General features: G+C 33.9%; 1 protein-coding gene across 5 annotated transcripts in view; it reads left to right on the forward strand.

The window, feature by feature from the left end:
- Positions 1-20602, forward strand: part of LOC126972044 (transient receptor potential cation channel trpm) — a 311245-nt gene that overhangs the window by 132622 nt on the left and 158021 nt on the right. For all 5 annotated transcript variants that reach the window (XM_050818611.1, XM_050818612.1, XM_050818613.1 and 2 more), the window contains one exon: positions 18844-18926. In XM_050818611.1, coding sequence (XP_050674568.1) covers positions 18844-18926 — 83 coding nt within the window. The remainder of the gene's footprint in view (positions 1-18843; positions 18927-20602) is intronic.

Genomic DNA, 20602 nt, shown 5'->3' on the forward strand with positions numbered 1-20602 from the left:
TGAGGAAGTAAGGTCCTCGTATGGTGACCACGTACTGGAAGACGTAGTGTTTATAGCCCCTCCACAAGATGGACCGACGTTCTAGTCAATATCACCAAAATAGGTTGGATGAGGGCAGCGCAGGAGCGATCGTCATAGCGATCTTTGGGGGAGGCCTTTCTCCAGCAGTGGACGTTTCCCGGCTGAAATGATGATGATCATGAAGTATAAAGTACTCCGACCCTTGGGTCGCAAATATTGCACAGTATATAAAACAATATCTCTAATAAAAACGAGAATAATATTGACAGAGGTAACGCATTAGTCCCTCGGGTACTTCTTGCGTCTACATTGGCTGGGTTCTAATTTTACTCTACTTAAATATTAATGTAACTCAAACATACTTGTACGATCACTGACCCCTGTATATATAATACTGGACAGGCTGTTATGCCATATGTTTTACAGCAATTTATTTGTGCCTATTTGAAGCGCCACTCGCGAGCGACCAGAGAACGAGTTTTGACGTATAATACTGAAAGGCTGCGAAAGAAGCTAACAATACTCTGATTTTCTGTTCTGTGTTCTGAAGTATTCAATTAAGAAGTTGTCATACCTAGTTTTAATACCACAGACTCTCGCTCCATGTCCAACAGCGCCAAAATGGCGAATATCAAACAGGCACAAAAGCACTTTCACAGCCGCCAGTCCAGTGGTATATAGACTATATAGTAGAAGTCAGTCTGTACGATACAACCAAAGAGGATGTAAAAACTACGTAATAAGAGGTGGAACTGCCTAAGTTAAAATTGAAATTTAGTTTAGTATGAAACGTGCAGTAAGATTTGACATAAGTTTGAAATAGTAGTAATTACAGTATGGCGATTGGCGACGAAGTATAATCCGGCTAAGTTTAAAAGCGAACCGTTGCTTAAAACGTGGTGGATTTCGGTTATCTCCGTTTTAACAGGACTAAAGCTGTTATCTGTCAATGTATCAATGACAGCACATTTCATACAATTACTTTTTTACACGCTTTTTATTAGCTTCACCTGGAGATACGTATGTATGTTAGTTTGTAACCGACTCATTTGTGTGTGATTTTGACCCACTCGTCCCTTCGTAAAAAAAAACTTGAAGAAGTGAGAAAATTCTAGAACCTGTAAATATGGATTTAAAAGCAGTAATGAGTTTCTAGCCACTTCTCCTCGTTAAAGTTTAACCTTATAAGTAATAAATCTGATTTAGATCAATTTTATGTCATTAGAATTTGATTTTGATTACAAAAAAACATACCTAGAATGAGTAGTGCTTACAGTGCAATAGAATCTCTTTGTCTCAAAGCTATTTGTAGATAATCCCTTGAGTACAACTGACCAATTGAACTAAAATTCTTCAAACAACAAAGACCAAATTACTGAAGCCAGAATCAAAGATCTTAATTAAAAAATAAAACCACACAGCGCCCCACGAATAGTACCCTATTTGTTTTAGAAGACTTTGATAAAGCCTTTTTCATTGGCTTTGCTTTTCTTTGCTCGCGATCCCTGATTTAGTAATAAGGTTGTTATTTTTCCGTTATTCAAAATAGGGTGGGATAAGAAAATTGATTGTATTATAATGACTCTTTTTGCGTGTTCTGTTTAGCTATTTTTGACCTGTAGGGGTTTATATATGGCCTATATTGGTACCATTTATTACAAGGTCATCGAGCACTCGTTAATTTCTAATGACTTATTTTTAATGATTTTTCTTTATATAATATGTGGGAGGCTCCTTTGCACAGTATACCGGCTAGATTATGGGTACCACAACGGCGCCTATTTCTGCCGTGAAGCAGTAATGTGTAAGCATTAATGTGTTTCAGTCTGAAGGGCGGCGTTGCTAGTCAAATTACTGGGCAAATAAGAATTAACATCTAATGTCTCAAGGTGACAGTGCAGTTGTAGTGCCGCTCAGATTTTTTGGGTTTTTCAAGAATCCTGAGCGGCACTCCATTGTAATGTGCAGGCCGTATCAATTACCATCAGCTGAACGTCCTGCTCGTCTAAAAAATGTCAGCGCGGGGTCGTTCGCGCGGCGTTAAATTGAACCATCCCCATCGCCTTCTTCACCATGTACTTTAAGTTATTTTCAATAAATAACACGAAATATGAGTTAAGTCGGCTTGTTTAATAATGGTATACTTAGTTTCAATAATTAAACTCGACAATAGGTACGTGAGTTCTGCGTGCAACCCCGCCGAAGGCTTCAACACGACCACAGAACACTATTACTCTAACAAACACGACTAACTCCAGTCTCCAACATGTTGACTAGTTCTGTCATCAGTTATTTACGTCACTTTTGACGTCTAAAACTAAGCGTCACTTTAAAACGACATGACACATGACGTATCGCGTGGAACTGAACACAGACCTCACTCAAACGCCATTTCTAACGAAACAGCATTTGACGCCCTTCAAATAACGACATCTAGTGGTTATTGTTTCTATTATCGGGCCATCGATACAATGCTGCCTCGCTGACATATATAACACTATTCGTCCTATGTAGTACCAGCAAATTATTGGTGCACTTGTAATTTCATATTTTAGTACAACCTTTTTTATCGAAGAGGAGGTTGAGCGTACGGGTCACCTAAAGTTAAGTGATCACCGCCGCTCACATGCTCCTGCAACACCAGATGAATCACAGAAGCGTTGCCGGAAAACTCTTAATTGTATTCATGTACGATTTGTTAGTTATGGGTACCGGTTACATAAGAAGCACATGTTATGTTGCACCCCAGTAGCAGCTCCAAACGTTTGAGCGCGTGCAGCATATTATGAAACCGACTTCGAAAAGGGGTGTGGTTCTCAATTCGTCAGTATGTTTTTTTTTATATTTGTTACCTCAGAACCTTCGACTGAGTTAGCCGACTTTTATAATTCTTCTTTTATTTGAAAGCTGGTACTTCCCGTGTGGTTCAATTGCAATTTGGTCCAAGACTGACAATGGCGTCCATGAGAAAACCATAGAACTCTCAAATTTGCTACAAGTATATGCGCGACAAATTAATGAATGACTAAATATCGCACAAACCGATTTCGATGATCTGTTTTTTTATTGGAAAGGAAACAACAACAACAAACTACCATTGAAGTATATCTTCAAATCTATTTTCCTCCTATCATATAAAAATAATTACAAACACTATAATTAGGTTCAATAAATCATAAGAAATATAAGTTTGCAGGTTCCATTCTCAACTAATGACTTTAAATATTAGCATTTATGGCTATATGTTACCTTACCGCACCTTTATTACATTCATATTTAATGAAGCACCGCGCCTGTGATTCCCTTGGCGTTACATGAGATTATGGGGCGGTGATTACATACCAGCACGTAACCAGTCAACTCCTTAAACAATTAAATCTGAAAAGATAAGCGTCAATGAAAATGTCATGATAATAAGCTGATTGAAACTTTTCTGTTCACTTAAGCTAACCGAAAACTAGAGAATGTAATGAACGGTACTTGAGTATGCGGCCACCTGTTACACCTACAAAATAATACCACTGCATTTTGGAATAAGTATCACTGGATGTGACACGAATAAAATCATTTCGATGAAGACTTTAGTTGAACATGCACAGTATGTATGTTTGTCTATCACGCAATATTCTATAATTTTTACATCTAATTTACATAGAAGAGTATATTCGGAGTGTTCAGAAAGTTATTTTAATAAATTTGTGGCAGCGACTTACTGCAAAATTTTGTGGATTTCCCACATATTTAAAGGAGAAAATTAAAAAAACTACGTATAAAAGAAATACAAACTTCAAAAACACATCTTAAAACAAGGTAACTAATAGTAAATAAATAAATATTCCCAACAATATTCGAGTTGTTACCAATTAAAATATTAAAATGTGACATTCAATACATCAATACTTTTTTGATTGTCGAAAAATCTAAAAATGCTTGTAATAAATTTGCTCCTTTACATAATCGCTTGACTGTATTTTTAAGAAGATTCATCCACTCCTCATAGCTTTATCATATGCATTAGCATATTTGATGATTTTGCAAACGAGGAGTACACCCTTTCGAAACACGAAAAAAAAAATCAAATCGTTTCCTTAACAACATTGAAATCGGTTAAATATCAATTATCGAGTGCTCAAACTGATTATTTATTAAAAATATCGTGCCACAAAGCTATTAAACTCGAGGCCTAAAGGATTTCAAACAAAATAAAATAACGTATTTAATTGAAGCAATAATTTCCAGCAAATAAACGTCTCTTCCAGCGACATTATATCCACGGTTGACCCGTTTAACCGACCCATTTCCCGGGAACACAGGCTCATTTGTCATGCTTATGTGCTACACTAAGGATAACAATTATTGTATAATCTTATAATGTGGCGACCAATGATAAAGATACACTTAATAAACTATATTTTAAAGCTAATAATTATCAATGTCTGAAAAACCAAACTTTGTTATTGGTCTGTTGATTAACCAATAGCAATCGACTATGAGATGTGATAATATTTCAATTAGATATTAAATTTAAAATAAAACATTTTTCGTTATAAGTTCTGTATTTAAATCATAAATTAAATCTAGAAAGAAACCCCCCAAAAGATGGACCAACGATCTGGTCAAGATCGCCGGGATACGTTGGATGAGGGCAGCGCAGGACCGATCGTCGTGGAAATCTTTGGGGGAGGCCTTTGTCCAGCAGTGGACGTCTTCCGGCTGATGATGATGATACTTACATTAGTATATTGTCAGTCTATGTTAAGGTTCAGCAAGTCTTCTACCGTCTCCTCCTTTAATAGTTAATTTTATTCATTTATAAGCCTGGGCATGACCGTTACAATTATTAAACGTAATTATAATTTAGCAATACATTTTTGGGAGCCTTGTAGAAGCATATACTTCACCCAACAAGATTAGTTAGTTACATTAATGTGTATAATAATATCTTCTTATTTTTTCCTGATCAACATGTATCTTATAGTACTATAAATTCACAACTGGCGTTAAATATATTTATTTGTATGTAATCTAGTTTTATCGATAAAATGCATGTTTAAAGTAAATTGACAAAGTAATACCCTATCCATACATATAAATAAAATTGGAGTGTCTGTTTGTAATATTAATTTGAATCTCTATACATACACCAAATTAACATTTTTTACAATTTTTGTCTGACCGTTTGGTCCGGCTAATCTCTGAATGAAAATGGTTGGACCGATTTTGATGGGACTTTTATTGGCAGGTAGCTGATGTAATAAGGAGTACATTAGGCTACGTTTATTTTAGAAAGATATGAGGGATTTCGGTTACAAGCTGTCAAAACAGAAACACGTACTTAACAACGCTCCAATAAAACATAAATAAAATATTAAAATAAGTGTTTAAATTGTGATTTTAAAGTGTGAATACTTGACTGGATTGAGTAAGTGATTTAAACTGAAGATAAAACACAAATTAAATTACCGTATTTACAAGCATTTAATACGGTAAAAATCGAGGGAGTCACATCATTCCTTATTTCACTAAACAGAGTTAAGAATTGGGGATATTACAAGATTTGAAACAATTTCAATTATCATATTCAACAACTTAACGAAATAAAAAACTGAAGTGTGTATACATTGCTGGGAGATAAATTAATAATCATTAATCATTATAAATACATAATAATTAATCATTCATATTCATGTTGTTATTATCATAAAAATTTATTGTTTGGATGTCAAAGTCAAAACTGTCAAACTGTGACATAGATCAACAAGACATTTGTATGCCATAGAGAGTGTAAAAGGGCTAGAGTTTATGGCCTGGTAACAAGACCTTTAAGCCAAAACGTAAAAGGACGGCTCACTCTATAGTATTACCATTTTGAAAATATACTATACATACTACAGATTTTAACAATAATCATTTTATTCGTTTTATTTAAAATCTTGCAAAATGGATGTACAAATGCAATTATTATTTTCTAAAATGCAAACAGAAATGAAAAAACAAACAGAGGAAATAACTAATAGATTAATACAATCATTTGAAGAAAAAATTAATGTTTTAGTAAAAGAAAATTTAGAGCTACGAAATACTGTGGATGAATTGAGTAACAAAGTTTGCAAATTAGAAAAAGATATACGAAAATACAATTTGATACTACACGGAGTTGATGAAGTTGAAACCAACTCGATGGAGCTAAGTGAACTAATTACGAAAGTCCTACGAAACATGAAGATCGAAATAGGGCATCTAGAAATTAGAGCAGCTTATAGACTTGGAAAGAAAAATGAGAAAATCAAGAGAACTATACTATTTACCTTAACAACAACGTGGAAAAAAACACAAATTCTTAAATCAAAAAAATATCTTCCAAATAAAATATATATAAGTGAAGATTACCCTAGAGAAATTTTAGCGAAGCGGAAAGAACTGCAGGTAAAATTACAAGAAGAACGGAAAAAGGGAAGATACGCTTTCATCAAGTATGACAAGTTGGTAGTACAAGAAAACAAGACAACAAAATTCCAAACAAGGAAGAGATTTAACCCAACATCTGGAGTTAGTGGTTCAGTAGAGGATATCGTTAACCTCCACAAGGTAAATAGGATCACAAACTTCATGAGAAAAAGATCAGATTCACTTAACAGCTTACAGATGGAGAAAAAAAGTAGTAACTAGCAATTAGTACGCAGTAACCGAAATAGACAAGATAACAAAAAAATAAACTTAAATTATCAAAAAATCAACAATAATAAGCATTCCCCAAAACGGTTGGTCCCCGCGGGGAATCAAGACCAAACCCCTCCAAGGAACATAAACAAAAAATCCGTTTGCTTAAATGTAGCAACAATCAATGTCAGAACATTAAGTACCCCAGAAAAATTAATCGAGCTTGAAACTGCTTTACAAAATTTAAAGTGGAATATAATTGGCATGAGCGAAGTAAGAAGACTAGGAGAAAAAATAGAACAATACAAGGAATATATTTTATTTTACAAAGGTGAAACACCAGGTCAATTCGGAGTTGGGTTTTTAATACGAAAAAATATTGCTCACATGGTAGATGAAATAAACGGAGTTTCCGAACGAATAGCAGTCTTACATCTCACTATTCCAAACAGCAACGGCAAGGAAGAAAAAATTTCTATCATACAGGTATATGCACCCACAGAACCAACAAATAAAGAAGGTTTGCTGAAAACAGAACATTTTTTTGAAACCCTGCAAAATACTTTAAGCATGGACATAAAAATATAATTTTGATGGGCGACTTCAATGCAAAAATAGGTAAACGAAAAAATGGCGAAGAACAAATACTAGATAAATACTGCTACGGGAAAAGAAATAAAAATGGCGAAAGATTGATAAGCTTTGCACTGCAGAATAATTTATTCATTCTGAATAGCTCATGCAACTTAAAAGAGAGCAAGAAATGGACATGGATTTCACCCGACGGCAAATACCAAAACGAGATAGATTTCATTATGACGAACAACAGAAAATACTTTAATAAAATAATTATTATAAGTCAATCTCAATTCAATTTCGACACAGACCATAGAATGGTACGATCAGAATTGATGATTTCTATGGCAAAACGGCCAAGAACATTACAGAGAGCAGAAAGGCCACTACGGTGTAAAGCTAATGAAAATAAGTTAACGCAAATATTAAAGTCTATAAATAACATTACAATGGGAAAATGCACGACCATAGAAGAAAAATACAACAGTTTTATAACAAATCTTAAAACAGAAACAAAAAACATAATGAAGCCAACAAAACCAAAATTTCCGATGATATTAAAGAATTGATGGATCGAAGAAAAATATTATTGGAAAATAGAAAAGAACATATAAAAGAAATTACGACATTAAGTAAAAAAATTAAAGAAAATATAAGGAAAGAAAGGAAATCAAAAAGAACTGCAACATTACAAAGACACATAGAAAAGACAGGAGGAGTAAAGAAGGCTTTCAAAGAACTGATACATGCAAAGGAATGGATGCCAAGTTTAAAAGACAAAAACAACAAAGAAATACTAAAGAGACAAAAAATAGCAAACACAGCAGCAAATTATTACAAAGAGCTTTATAAAAGAAGGGAAAACCAGGTAGACCGAAAAATTAGAGCTAACCAAGGTACTGAAGAAATAAGAAATCAAGAACCTGTTCCCAGAGTTCTACTATCAGAAACCCTAAAAGCCATAAAAACCCAAAAAGATGACAAAGCGCCGGGAGAAGATCAAATAACGAACGAATTATTAAAGGTCACAATAGAAGAATCAGCACCAAGACTAACAGAGTTATATAATGATATCCTAGATTCAGAAGTTCTCCCGGCAGACTGGACCAAATCAACTATAATATTAATACACAAAAAGGGTGATAAAAAAGACATTGCAAATTACAGACCGATAAGTCTTATGTCAAACATATATAAAATATTTTCCAAAATCTTGCTTTCTAGGTGCACAAATATATTAGAATTTAACCAACCGAAAGAACAGGCAGGATTTAGGAGTAAGTTTTCAACTTTAGACCATATCCATGTTGTCAAGCAAGTCCTGCAAAAATACTCGGAATATAAAAAGAAATATTACATAGGCTTTGTAGATTACAACAAAGCATTTGATACGTTGGACCACAATGCTATATGGTGCGCACTTGAACAACAAGGTGTACATCAGAAATTCATTCGCATCCTGAAAAAAGTATATGCCGAGAGTAAAGCTATTATAAGACTCGACCAATTCAGTTCAGAGTTTGCCATAGAAAGAGGCGTCCGTCAAGGAGATCCAATCTCGCCAAAATTATTTTCATCCGTATTGGAAATGATATTTCGTAAGATGAATTGGGAGGAATATGGCATAAGAATAAATGGAGAGTACCTAAATCATCTACGCTTCGCTGACGACTTGATACTTTTCTCTGAAAATGGTAAAAACTTAGAGGTTATGCTTCAGCAGTTAGCAGAAGAAAGCATGAGAGTTGGACTCTCTATGAACACCGAAAAAACGAAAATAATGACCAATTCTGACAAAATTATAATAACAGTAAATAATGAACCCATAGAATATGTAGAAGAGTATATTTATCTCGGACAAGTGATAGCTACTAAGGAGTCAACAGAAAAAGAAATCAACAGAAGGGTTACAAACACTTGGAAGAAGTATTGGTCATTAAAAGAAGTGATGAAGAACATGGAAATCTCTATAAAAGACAAGAGAAAAGTATTCAACTCTTGCATACTGCCTTGCCTTACCTATGGTTGTCAGACCTGGGCCCTTACCCAAAAACAACTAAGTAAGTTAAAAGTTTGCCAAAACTCAATAGAACGAAGTGTAGTCGGGGTAAAGCGCCGGGGTAAAGACAAATTGCGATTGGATCATATCAAAGGAAAAACTAAGTTCAAAAGCATAGAGAAAACAATACGCACTTTGAAATGGAGATGGGTAGGCCAGGCCACTTTATGAGGGATGAAACACCAAAATGGACTAGATCAATAACTGAATGGTACCCCAGAGGAGATAAGAGGAATAGAGGAAGACAGTTCATACGATGGGAGAATGAACTGAAACAGATAGGAGGACCACTATGGAATAGAATAACAAGGAACCGGAACGAATGGAAGACCTTGGAGGAGGCCTTTGTCGAAGGACAAACAGTTAACAGAAAGAGGACACAGTCTCTTTAAAAGTACTACTAATAATTAGGTTAATAATATAGTTATGTAAGATAAATTAATTAATTCAAATGATTTATAGTATGTCTATTAGCTAGTAAGTAAATTTTTGTTCTGTTAACTGTAATAAAGGCTTTATTATTATTATTATTATTATTATTTTAGAAAACAATTTTATTTTTTAAAAATATAAAGTAATGTTGCAATGTCCAAGAAAATGTCTAACTCTAAAAATAATTTATATGGCAAAACAACGTTTGCCGGGTCAGCTAGTTAAAATATTAAATTTAATACGAGTAGTTTCGAGTTACAAAAGAAATGTTGTTTTAATAGTAGGAATAATTTTAATAATAATATCAGTAACACTCAAGGGACCAAAAGAGGTCAAAGAAAATTGTAGGACGAAACATTTCGCTAATAAAACTTGATTCACACAACATCGTTACAGCGGAACTATTCTAGAAAGTTCTGCCATAACACGATAAACTAATATTAGTTGCAAAGTCTCGTTGCTTATAATTTATCGTCTGAACGCAGAGATTTAATGTGTTTTATTAAAACATTATATGACAGACTATCGTAACATAATTTATGGTTAAGTAGGTAAATATTGCGAGGTCTAATTTTGATGTTCCTGTGTTTAATTTCTATCTACAGGGGTGTAATTATATCTTATATCTTTAAACGAGCAATTCTTGTATATATATATATATGTATACATAATCTGAATCTCGGAAACGACTCCAACGATTTTCATAAAATTAAGTATGCAGGGGATTTCGGGGGTGGTAAATCGATCTAGCTAGGTTTCAATTAAAAAAAAAATGGTTTTATCCATGTTTGAATGAGAAACAGCTACAATACATTAGAATACAAAGGTAAATTTGGTATAAATAAGGTGATCCGGAAAGCAGAAGACCCCGGTTCGAATCCAGATGTCCTATTAGTTTTTTTTTTTTGTTCAAGTTTTGTAAATTCTTAAAAATCCGAGCAAGGCTCGGTCGTCCGGATATTTTAACTTATAAAGGAGTTTCAGCAGCTCTGTTTATTTTCCAAAGAAAAGTTTGGGAAATAAAATACAGTTATCGACATGTTTTTATTAGAGGGGACAAACACTCATGGAAAGTAAAAAATCTTAAGCAGTTACCACCGAAGACTTATTAAAAATTAATTATGTTTAAAATTAAAACTGTATAAACTGTATTATATACCTAAATACATGTTTGTGTGGTGCTATCACAGCATCGGCAAAATGTTTACAAAATAACAAATGATTTATTATTTTTACATGTATGTTTGTAAAACAGAAATTTTAAAGAATACTTCTTAAATTAGCTCCCATGATTTCTGGAAATACTGTTAGAACAGCAATACTTGTTGTAAGTATAAATATTAATTTATATTATATACTAGCTGACCCGACAGATGTTGTTCTGTATATAATAAATAAAATAATGTTTTTATATGAATTTGTCAATAATATATCATAACATCAAAAATTACTTCGTAAAATATGCACCCTGCTGTCGTAATGAAATTGTTTCACAGCAGAACTGTCAAACCGTGCGTCAATAAATTCTCTCATAGAAATTATGTACTCGTATGGACACATTAAAGGAAAAACAAATTTGTTGTTTTCATTTAATTTAGCAGCATTTTCCTATTTATTCACCTTTTAAACCTTCTCTGGACTTCCACAAATAATTCAAGATCTAAATTTGCCAAATCGGTCCAGCCGTTCTCGAGTTTTAGCGAGACTTACGAACAGCAATTCATTTTTATATATATAGACTAGTGGACCCAACAGACGTTGTCCTGTCGGAAATTTCGGACACACGTCTTAAATTTGAAAATCGGTCCATCCGTTGGGAGGAGTCCACTTAAATACACATGAGCAGGATAATTATATTATATCGACGGAATTGAAAATCTAAACCAATCTCAAATTCACTGGAACACACAAAAAAATCATCAAAATCGGTCCAGCCGTTTAGGAGGTAGTTTAATTGTGAATCAAAACCATTATCAAATCCACCTGAAGACACACACCAATCTCAAATTCACTGCAACACACAAAAAAATCATCAAAATCGGTCCAGCCGTTTAGGAGGTAGTTCAATTGTGAATCTAAACCATTCTCGAATCCTTTTGAATACACACAGAAAGTTTCATTAGAATCGGTCCAGCCGTCTAGGAGGAGTTCAGTGACATACAACACGCACACAAGAAATATATATATAAAGATAGATTAGTTTAAATACATTTTAATATTTAAAGTATGTGATTAGTTATTCGAAGAAAAGAAAATGAAATAATTCTCAATTCTATATTTTATTCTACACTCACTCACCCTTCACCTCACTATTATTATATTATTTGACGACTTTTTATCTTTCTTGCATTCATTTAAGTTTTCTGGACTTTTATTATAAAAAAAGTTTATATTAAAAAATATCCTGTATCATTTTTTATATCAGGTTGCGCCCTGTACAGTGAGGGACTACCTTTTAAACAACATTCAACAGGTCGCCGTTATGTATTTCGGGATTTCTTTGCTAAGCTTGGAACGTCGCGTCGCGTTGGTTCGGATAAGAGTTATGTAGCAACTTATCTCACTTTTTAAATTACAATTAGTACAAATGTAGTACTTCGATTCCAGATTGGTTCTACTTACTGAAATTATACTATTTAAATAATTATAAACACATATATTTCTGTGCTCAACTCGCTAATAGTTATGGTAACTATAATGCAAAATAATTCTATATCCGAAGTATATTAAAGTATTGAAATAATATTTCTCGACACAAAAAACACCAAAATGGTCCATTGTCCAACTTTTTTTGACATTTGACCATCAAACAAGACAATATTTCAATTAAATTAGGATTACTGTTCTGTATTTTTCTAAAAACGAAAAACAGTATATTTTTCAAGAGAGGATTTTTAAGTTTAGTTTGGATATAGGGAAGGCATTCAATCATATATCCTTCCCGGCTTCCCGAGTGGCTTGCAAATGAATCACCAGCTGCAAATGGATTACCAGGTGCAAATGGATCACTAGTTGCAAATGGATCACCACCTGCAAATGGATCAACAGTTGCAAATGGATCAGCACCTACTAATGGATCACCACCTGCAATATACAATTACCAGCTTCAGATGGATCACCAGCTGCAAAATAGATTACCAGCTGCAAAATAGATTACCAGCTGCAAATCGCCAGTCCGTCATTATCACTTGCTAAGGCCCTTTGGCGGTGCTAAGGATGACTGCTATCTCCTACATATCTTCTGCATATCAAGGATATGTTGGATGACTCCAGCATGCATTGTTATGCAGATGACAATATTGGATATTTCGTATGCAACGGCCATGTAGTTCTCTTTCGGGAAAACCAATGCCAAAAGAAACTTCTATCGAGTCCTTTCTTCAGAATTCGCGGAATTAAATACAAATTATCTTGGTCAATTCAGCCCCATAATACTAATTTTTGCGTGTTAACTACAAAATTGCCACCACTGTCCCAAAAGCGCGGGTTAAGAAGCTCTGTACTACGAACAACCAAAATGTGGAATAAGCTTAATTGCGCAGTATTTCCAGGGCGATATGAACTAGATGCCATAAATAACACTATAAAATATACACAAATATATTTTCTCGTAAGGCGCGTAAGTTAATTAAATTCTAAAGATGAAAACATCTATTGAGGAATTGCAAAGTCGAGATAGTATTTCAACACTTACCGAGATATTGATATAGAAACTTAAACTACAATGTAACAACAACTCTCTATTATACAAGTCAGAGTCATTTCGCAGGTGCATCGTTTGTTTCTAATTTCTCCACGATAGCTGTTTTCCGGCGCACAATGGTCTTCAACTCTCGAAATGCCACCCGTTCATGCTGCGTTTACACTGGGAGAGTAGCTAATAATTATAATAATTGAAGTACATCTCTACTAACATTATAAATGTAAGTTTGTTTGTTAATCTTTCACGCCTAAGCCACCAAAGCAATTTTGATGAAATTTAGTACAGTGACAGACTAAAGCTTGAAAAAGGACATAGGCTACGTTTTATTATTTATTGTAAAAAAATAAATGGAGGGGTTGAAATAGGGGATGGTAGTTTGTATGGAAATTCGTTCACAATCAAAGATAAAACCACGAAAATTTGTATTTAGGCATTTGATAAGAAATAATCTATAAACATTTGTTCGAGCATTTTTGAAACTGACCTACATACAAGGGATGAAATAGGAGATTAAAGTTCACAGGGAAATACTATTAAAGAGACTGTCCACAATGACAAGGGATATGCGCTGTATCATAGAAGAAGCTGCCAGCGGCGAAAAGAGCAGTTTATATGTGTTTTTGAAAAGTATCCTAAAAAATAAAATAAAAAACCCCAAAGTAACTATTCAACGCGGACGAAGTTGCAAGTAAAAGCAAGTAATAATATATTTATGGCTTAAAATTACACGTTATTTTGTCTACCTTATGTAATTACTATTTAGACCATAGTTTCTCAACCTTATTTTGCTCACCGCCCACTTTGATAATATATATTTTTCTAGAGTATTTTCTCGTATTTTTTTGTCTTTTTAGACTATATTTTTTAATCTACCCACGCCCCATCTGCGCCATCTCAATGCCCCCTAATTTTCTCTAGGTCTTCTTCTGCCCCCCCGACAGTCTCAAACGCCCACAAGGGGGCATTATCGCCCACGTTGAGAACCTATGACTTAGACCAATCTTTAAAGTACTTTTTATGTTTATAAAACAGAAAAGGGTTTTTTATTGACGATATGATATGTTATTCTCTTATTAAATTGATGCCTTTAAGGTGGGAGTATGCTTTGTTCTTGAAGGTCCCGAAGTCGTATCTGTTCGGGAAGACCGCTGCCGGTAGTTGATTCCACAAAGTGGCTGTGCGAGGCAAGAAATTTCGAAGAAAACGCGCGGTTGTGGAATGCCAGACGTCTACGTGATGCGGATGGTACTTTGCACATAATGTCCGATGGTGGAATTCGGCCGCTGGAATCAACCCAAATAGCTCCTCTGAGCACTCCCCGTGATAAATGCGGTAAAAGATGCAGAGAGGACCCACTATTTGTTTAAGATATAAAATGTCTTAAACAGATTGTCTTTTTTAGATTTTTCGTCGGTGGGGTTTGTTACTACGCCTATCATAATACCTTGGGAATGGGACTTTCGGTAGTAGGCTATTTCATGAAATAAATATTATAGTATATATATTTTCTTGCCTCATCAGCCAATATCTTAACGTATTCGAAAGTAGCCCTCAAAATATTCATTATCAGGGAAAAAAAAATTAAAACAACTTTTCCGTCCGCAAATTTGTACGTACTAAAAGAGTCACTTTTGGCCCAATTTTCACATCAGTTCAAAGACACATTCCAAAAAGGAGTAGAATAATGAAATTTTCTCAATAAACAGCTCTCTAAAACCAGGCGAGAAAATATTTAAATTAAAACGCAGCATAGCTTTAATCAATGTAGCCGCCCCAACATCGTCATGTGTTAATTGAAAATGTGCTTTATTTCATTACTCTAAAGATTGAATATCTTACAATACATATTATATAAAGTTTGTGTATAGTTAAGTTTTGTTTTCCACGTCCCTTTGGCATTTACAGGAGTAATTGTTTATGATGTTCGTTAGAGCGGGATTAGTTGTAGAAGTTATTACGTAATGTAAAATTATAAATGTGTTTACTAGCATAGTTATAGCACAGTAGAGATATGTACCAGTACGGAAACTACCTACAAACGTTTGAAATGACACACTCACACAAACATGCGTATCGACGAGGCCCCTAAGCGGTTTTGGCGGTCAAAACGAATCGAGTGTCACGTTATTATTAATGGTTTCCGCGATCTTTTTAAAAATGCCAGCGTATTGCGTGGTATACGGCTATTTAAACTCAGCTCCGTCAAAACTCCAGTTTCCTTTTTTTAAACTATAAAGTAGTAAAGTATATAAGAATGATTTATTGTTATTATAATTAGTGAATTCGTGATAATGAAACTTCAACGGGCAAAGTTTAAAAACACATATTTCAAAGTTTGCCGTCAATATTTCAACGAATATAAAAAATATTATAAAAACATATTTGCAAGAAACTCATTGAATAAAATGTTGTTTAAAAATATTACATAACAGTCATCATGTAGACTATAAGCTATCATACATACACTATACATAAAAATCTTACGCTTTGAACGTTCGTTCCAAAACTCGTTTTTTTAAGTCGGTTAGAAAAATAACCTGACACCCCTATTGCTTCAATGGAGTGTACGCACATATAGTTAAGTATTTTATCAACAAGGCTTAGTTTCTATACTGATACATATGTCTACTGTGGTTATACTGTCAGTAATACGTATTACATACGTAAAAATGACGTCATCCAAGAGAGATTGCCAGACATACTTTTCCAGTTTCATTCACATGAATCAACTCTTTTATACACGCACTTGAATGAAACTAATAACATACAAATGATTTGAGTTTTCGTAAGTGTTAATTCCGCCAATATTTAGACTGGTCAGTCTCAGTCTCGTGCCAGATTTTGGCGAGACAACACGTCCTGAGGATGCCTCGTGTAGAGGTGAAACACGTGTCGAATTGTTTAAAGACAAATATTGGCGGAATTAACACTAAAGAAAACTCAAATCATTTGTATAATTATGGATTTCCGCAAACTAACGCCTACTTCAATACATTTTCTGAAACTAATAACGATCGTTCTTATATAATAATATTTACGTGTCTGTCAACGGTGTTTTCATATTTATATATTTAAAGTTATTACGAGCAGATGTTAACGTTACAATGCGGGTGCACTCAGGATTTTTGATTGAATTAAAAAAACTGAGTGGCATAGCAATAGCGATGACTTCTTAATTTTACTAAGATGCAGCGCCTTTCAAACCGAATTAAAATAATGCTTGCACATTTCTGCTTGACGGCAAATCTTAATATATATAAATTACATGACACGTTGTTTGTCTCATAATTATTTTTATTTCCAATATTTGTTTTGTATGGACATATCTTCTATGAGAGAATTTATTGACGCACGGTTTGACAGTTCTGCTCTGAAACAACCTCATTGTAGGTTCTATACATAATATAGAAGGGAGCATATTTCACAAAATAATTCTTGGTGTTATGAAATATTACTGACAAATTCATAAAAAACAGTATTTTATTCATTATGCACGTCGAGTCAGATAGTATTATATATTTTAATTTTTAAGAAACGCGGGTTAGAATGGATATTTGAGTACTATAGTTTATTCTAGCTTAAGCCACATGAAATAGATAAGTAGGTACATCGTGTTTAAATAAGGTTGATGCTTGTAAGCCAATGTTTGCAAGAACTGCTTATTGCACTTAATTTGCTAAATTCGTCGTCTTCTTTTATTTTAAAATATTAACAGACATCCTCGAACATTTTGAATCTTTGCCAACTATTATGATAGTAATTTACGCAGATTGGTAAACTAAACTAAGGGAAACATTGAAAAAGAAAATCAATAATTATCCAAAGTAATTAATGCTAATCAAGTTATAATTACAAGAAACAAAAAAGTGTAAGTCCCCAGAGTAAGTAAATAATCACACAAAACAAAGCAGTAAATTATTGAGTGTCTCAATTCGCCGAAATAAAACAAAGAGTCTCCTGGCAATTAATCTAAATCAGCTTATCTACTTACTGATCGCTTTTGTTTTATTCGTTACAAAAAAGCCACTCGGAATACTCGAAACAAGCTATTTAAATAGGGATATTTTAGTATCTATCAGTGTGATTTCATTGTAGTAGACATCACTATTATTGTTTTATTTATATTGTTCTTTATGGCTTTGGAAACAAGACTTTAAAGCCATTTACGTTTACGTCTTTAGCTAACCGTCATTTCATTTTCACAAATTTGTTTGTGTACGAGGTTGTGCCCTAACCATGGACGAGGAAAAACATAAGGACTCCGTGTCACCTTACATAACAGTGAGGCACCAAAACAAGCCGGTAAACGTGTAAATACATATTCCCACGCATACACATACACTTATACAAGCCGATCGGCCGCCATATGAGATTTGCCATCGTCTGTGATAGATCAGTTTGCGTCGCAATAAAATATTTTAAAAATGCCGTCGTGTGTTGTAAAAAAGTGTAAAAACAATACTATGAAAGTATTTGTGGATATATGATTATTTAAGGGAGAAAAAATTGTGTAACTGGTACACCCCGTAACCGCACACACTCTAGCATAAAGGTGCTTCACTTGCTGATATTACGGCGCGGAGTCCTTCTTTTTTTACTAGTCCGTGGCCATAACAAACATCTTTCATCTCAGTTTGATACGCATGTAGTATCGGGCGTAAACTTTTGGCTGCCTGTTATTATTAGGGTGCAGTGATGAAGCCATTCGGAATACTGGAAACAAGCCATTCAAACAGGGATATTTTTGTATCTATGAGGGAACTAATGTCGTTTCATTGTTGTAGATATTATTGTTTTAATTATATTATTCTTAACGGCTTTTGAAACAAGGCTTTAAAGCCATTCATTTCAATTTAATTATTTTTCATTATTTTTTCTTTTTACGTCTTTAGTTAACTGTCATTTCGTTTTCACAAATCTTTTTGCCATTTAACTTTTAGCTTGTTAATTTCTGTAGCCCTAATTGTGGAAAATTGAAAAATTGGCAAATGCTAAATGCAAAGCATAAACAAACAGTGTAATTATTATAAGCTACCGAAAACAATTAAAAGATTCTATTTGAAAATAAAGGCTTTCAACAAAGAAGATATCGTTCTTCATAAGCACATTTCAAGAGCAAATTAAGTATTTTAAATAATATATTTTGTTAAAGGAAATATTTTTTTTAATTAATTAAACTTATTACTAGCATTCGCTACAAGGTCCTAGTTTAATAATATTTATTTTGAGGATAGAATTGAGAAAATCTTTCGGCATGGTCTTTTCATATAGCAGTGCATGCTCATACCAAAAAGAATCACTCGATTTTGTTTTAAATTCGTGTGTAAATTTCTGTCAGTATAACTTTTTTTTATTGAATTGAATTTTAATTATAGAAATTTGCTTGTTGCAGAAAACGACCCGCAGTTGGATCGAGAGTACGTTTCAAAAGCGAGAGTGTAAATGCTTCATTCCCAGCCCAAAAGATGAGCATATGTAAGTATTTTCTAGGATATTAAATACACTACCTGATGATCTTATAGATATATATCTAGAAAGAAAAAACTTCAAAGTAAAGCTAAATACAATATGAAGCTAATAAGGAATACTTATGAAGTATATTTTAATATTACCACAATTTTTTATTTAGCCTTAAGCAATGAAAATAATTATTCTATTGCGAACTTAGCGCTCTCACATTCCTTAGAGGTTTTACGACTACGTTATTATTTAATGTATCTATTAAGATAATGTTGTTTAAAAAAAGTATACACCTAAGTTAAAGATTGATTGTAATACAGAAGTAGTTAGTAGTAGTTATGTAATGAAATAAATCGTGTCCTAAATATATATCCTATGACATTACATCTATGCAGAAAAGCTTTAAATAATTGGCTAACTTGTCTTGCTTATGTTGAAGTGGAAAATTTTCTGATCAGACTGACATGACAAACACACGCATTGTATAGATGGACCCAATTAAAGGTCCAATTCAAACCCACATGCACACACTCACTCACACACAAACACACACACACACAATTAATTGTAAATTGTAAAATTTGGTTTTTAATCATTTCTGTTTATTTCTATATTGTTTACTAAATAAAATGTATCTGCTAAGGAAGTTGCGAGATATTCCCAATACAAGTGTCCTAAGACAACTTACTGGGAAGTCTCAACCACTAAAAAGTGTATATGTAATCTTTGGAATAAACGAAATTTATTTATAAAAAATAGTAGTTAAGGAAAACAGTGTGCTAGTTTGTGCCATAACAATTATCTTTCATCTCATTTTCACACACATGGACATAAACTTCTTGGCTGTCTGAAGCATACGGTCATTCATATCATACAGGTTCGATCCTCGCTCGCCACCTACCAATTTGTTTCCGGATTTCGATTATTTGGCAACGCTCTTGTGATTTCTCTGGTGTTACGAAAGAGTACCTATAGGGTGCAGTGATCACATGGTTTTTTTTGTAATAAGGAAAGAGACGAGCAGGATGTTCAGCTGATGGTAATTGATACACTCTGCCCATTACAATGAAGTTCCGCTCAGGATTATTGAAAAACCCAAAAATTCTGAGTGGCACTACAACTGTGCTCGTCACCTTGAGAAATAAGTTGTCAAGTCTCATTGGCCAATAATTTTTCTAGCATGTTTACACATTGCTGTTTCACGACAGAAATAGGCGCCGTTGTGGTATCCATAATCTAGCAAGCATCCGTTGCAAAGGAACCTCCTACTAGTATCAGTATCAAATAGAGAGTTTACTGCATACTAGTCAGACTTAGAAATAAAAATGTATGAAGGAAATTGCGTTGATATAAAAAATCTTAAAACACCTGACAATAAGTGACCACCGTGGCCCTACTCTTTTGCAACACCGGAGGTATTACAGGAACATCTCCGGCTAAAACTTGGTGATACGTGGAAGAATGTTCCTTGAAAAACGCATAGTGGCGAAATGACACTCATCTATGCATCCATGTATATATGTAGCGTATTTTATGTAGTGGATGATTTTGTAAATCTGATGCGTGTTGTGCGGTCGCGGGATTTGACGGCAGGCATCGGATCTTATAGCTCTTTTGAACACTTCCCGCGATTAATGCGATAGGCGACACAATATAGCCCCATCCTCATTCAATTGCCCAGAATTGAGCAT

The sequence above is a fragment of the Leptidea sinapis genome, chromosome 25 (assembly GCF_905404315.1).
Source record: "Leptidea sinapis chromosome 25, ilLepSina1.1, whole genome shotgun sequence".
NCBI lineage: Eukaryota > Metazoa > Arthropoda > Insecta > Lepidoptera > Pieridae > Leptidea > Leptidea sinapis.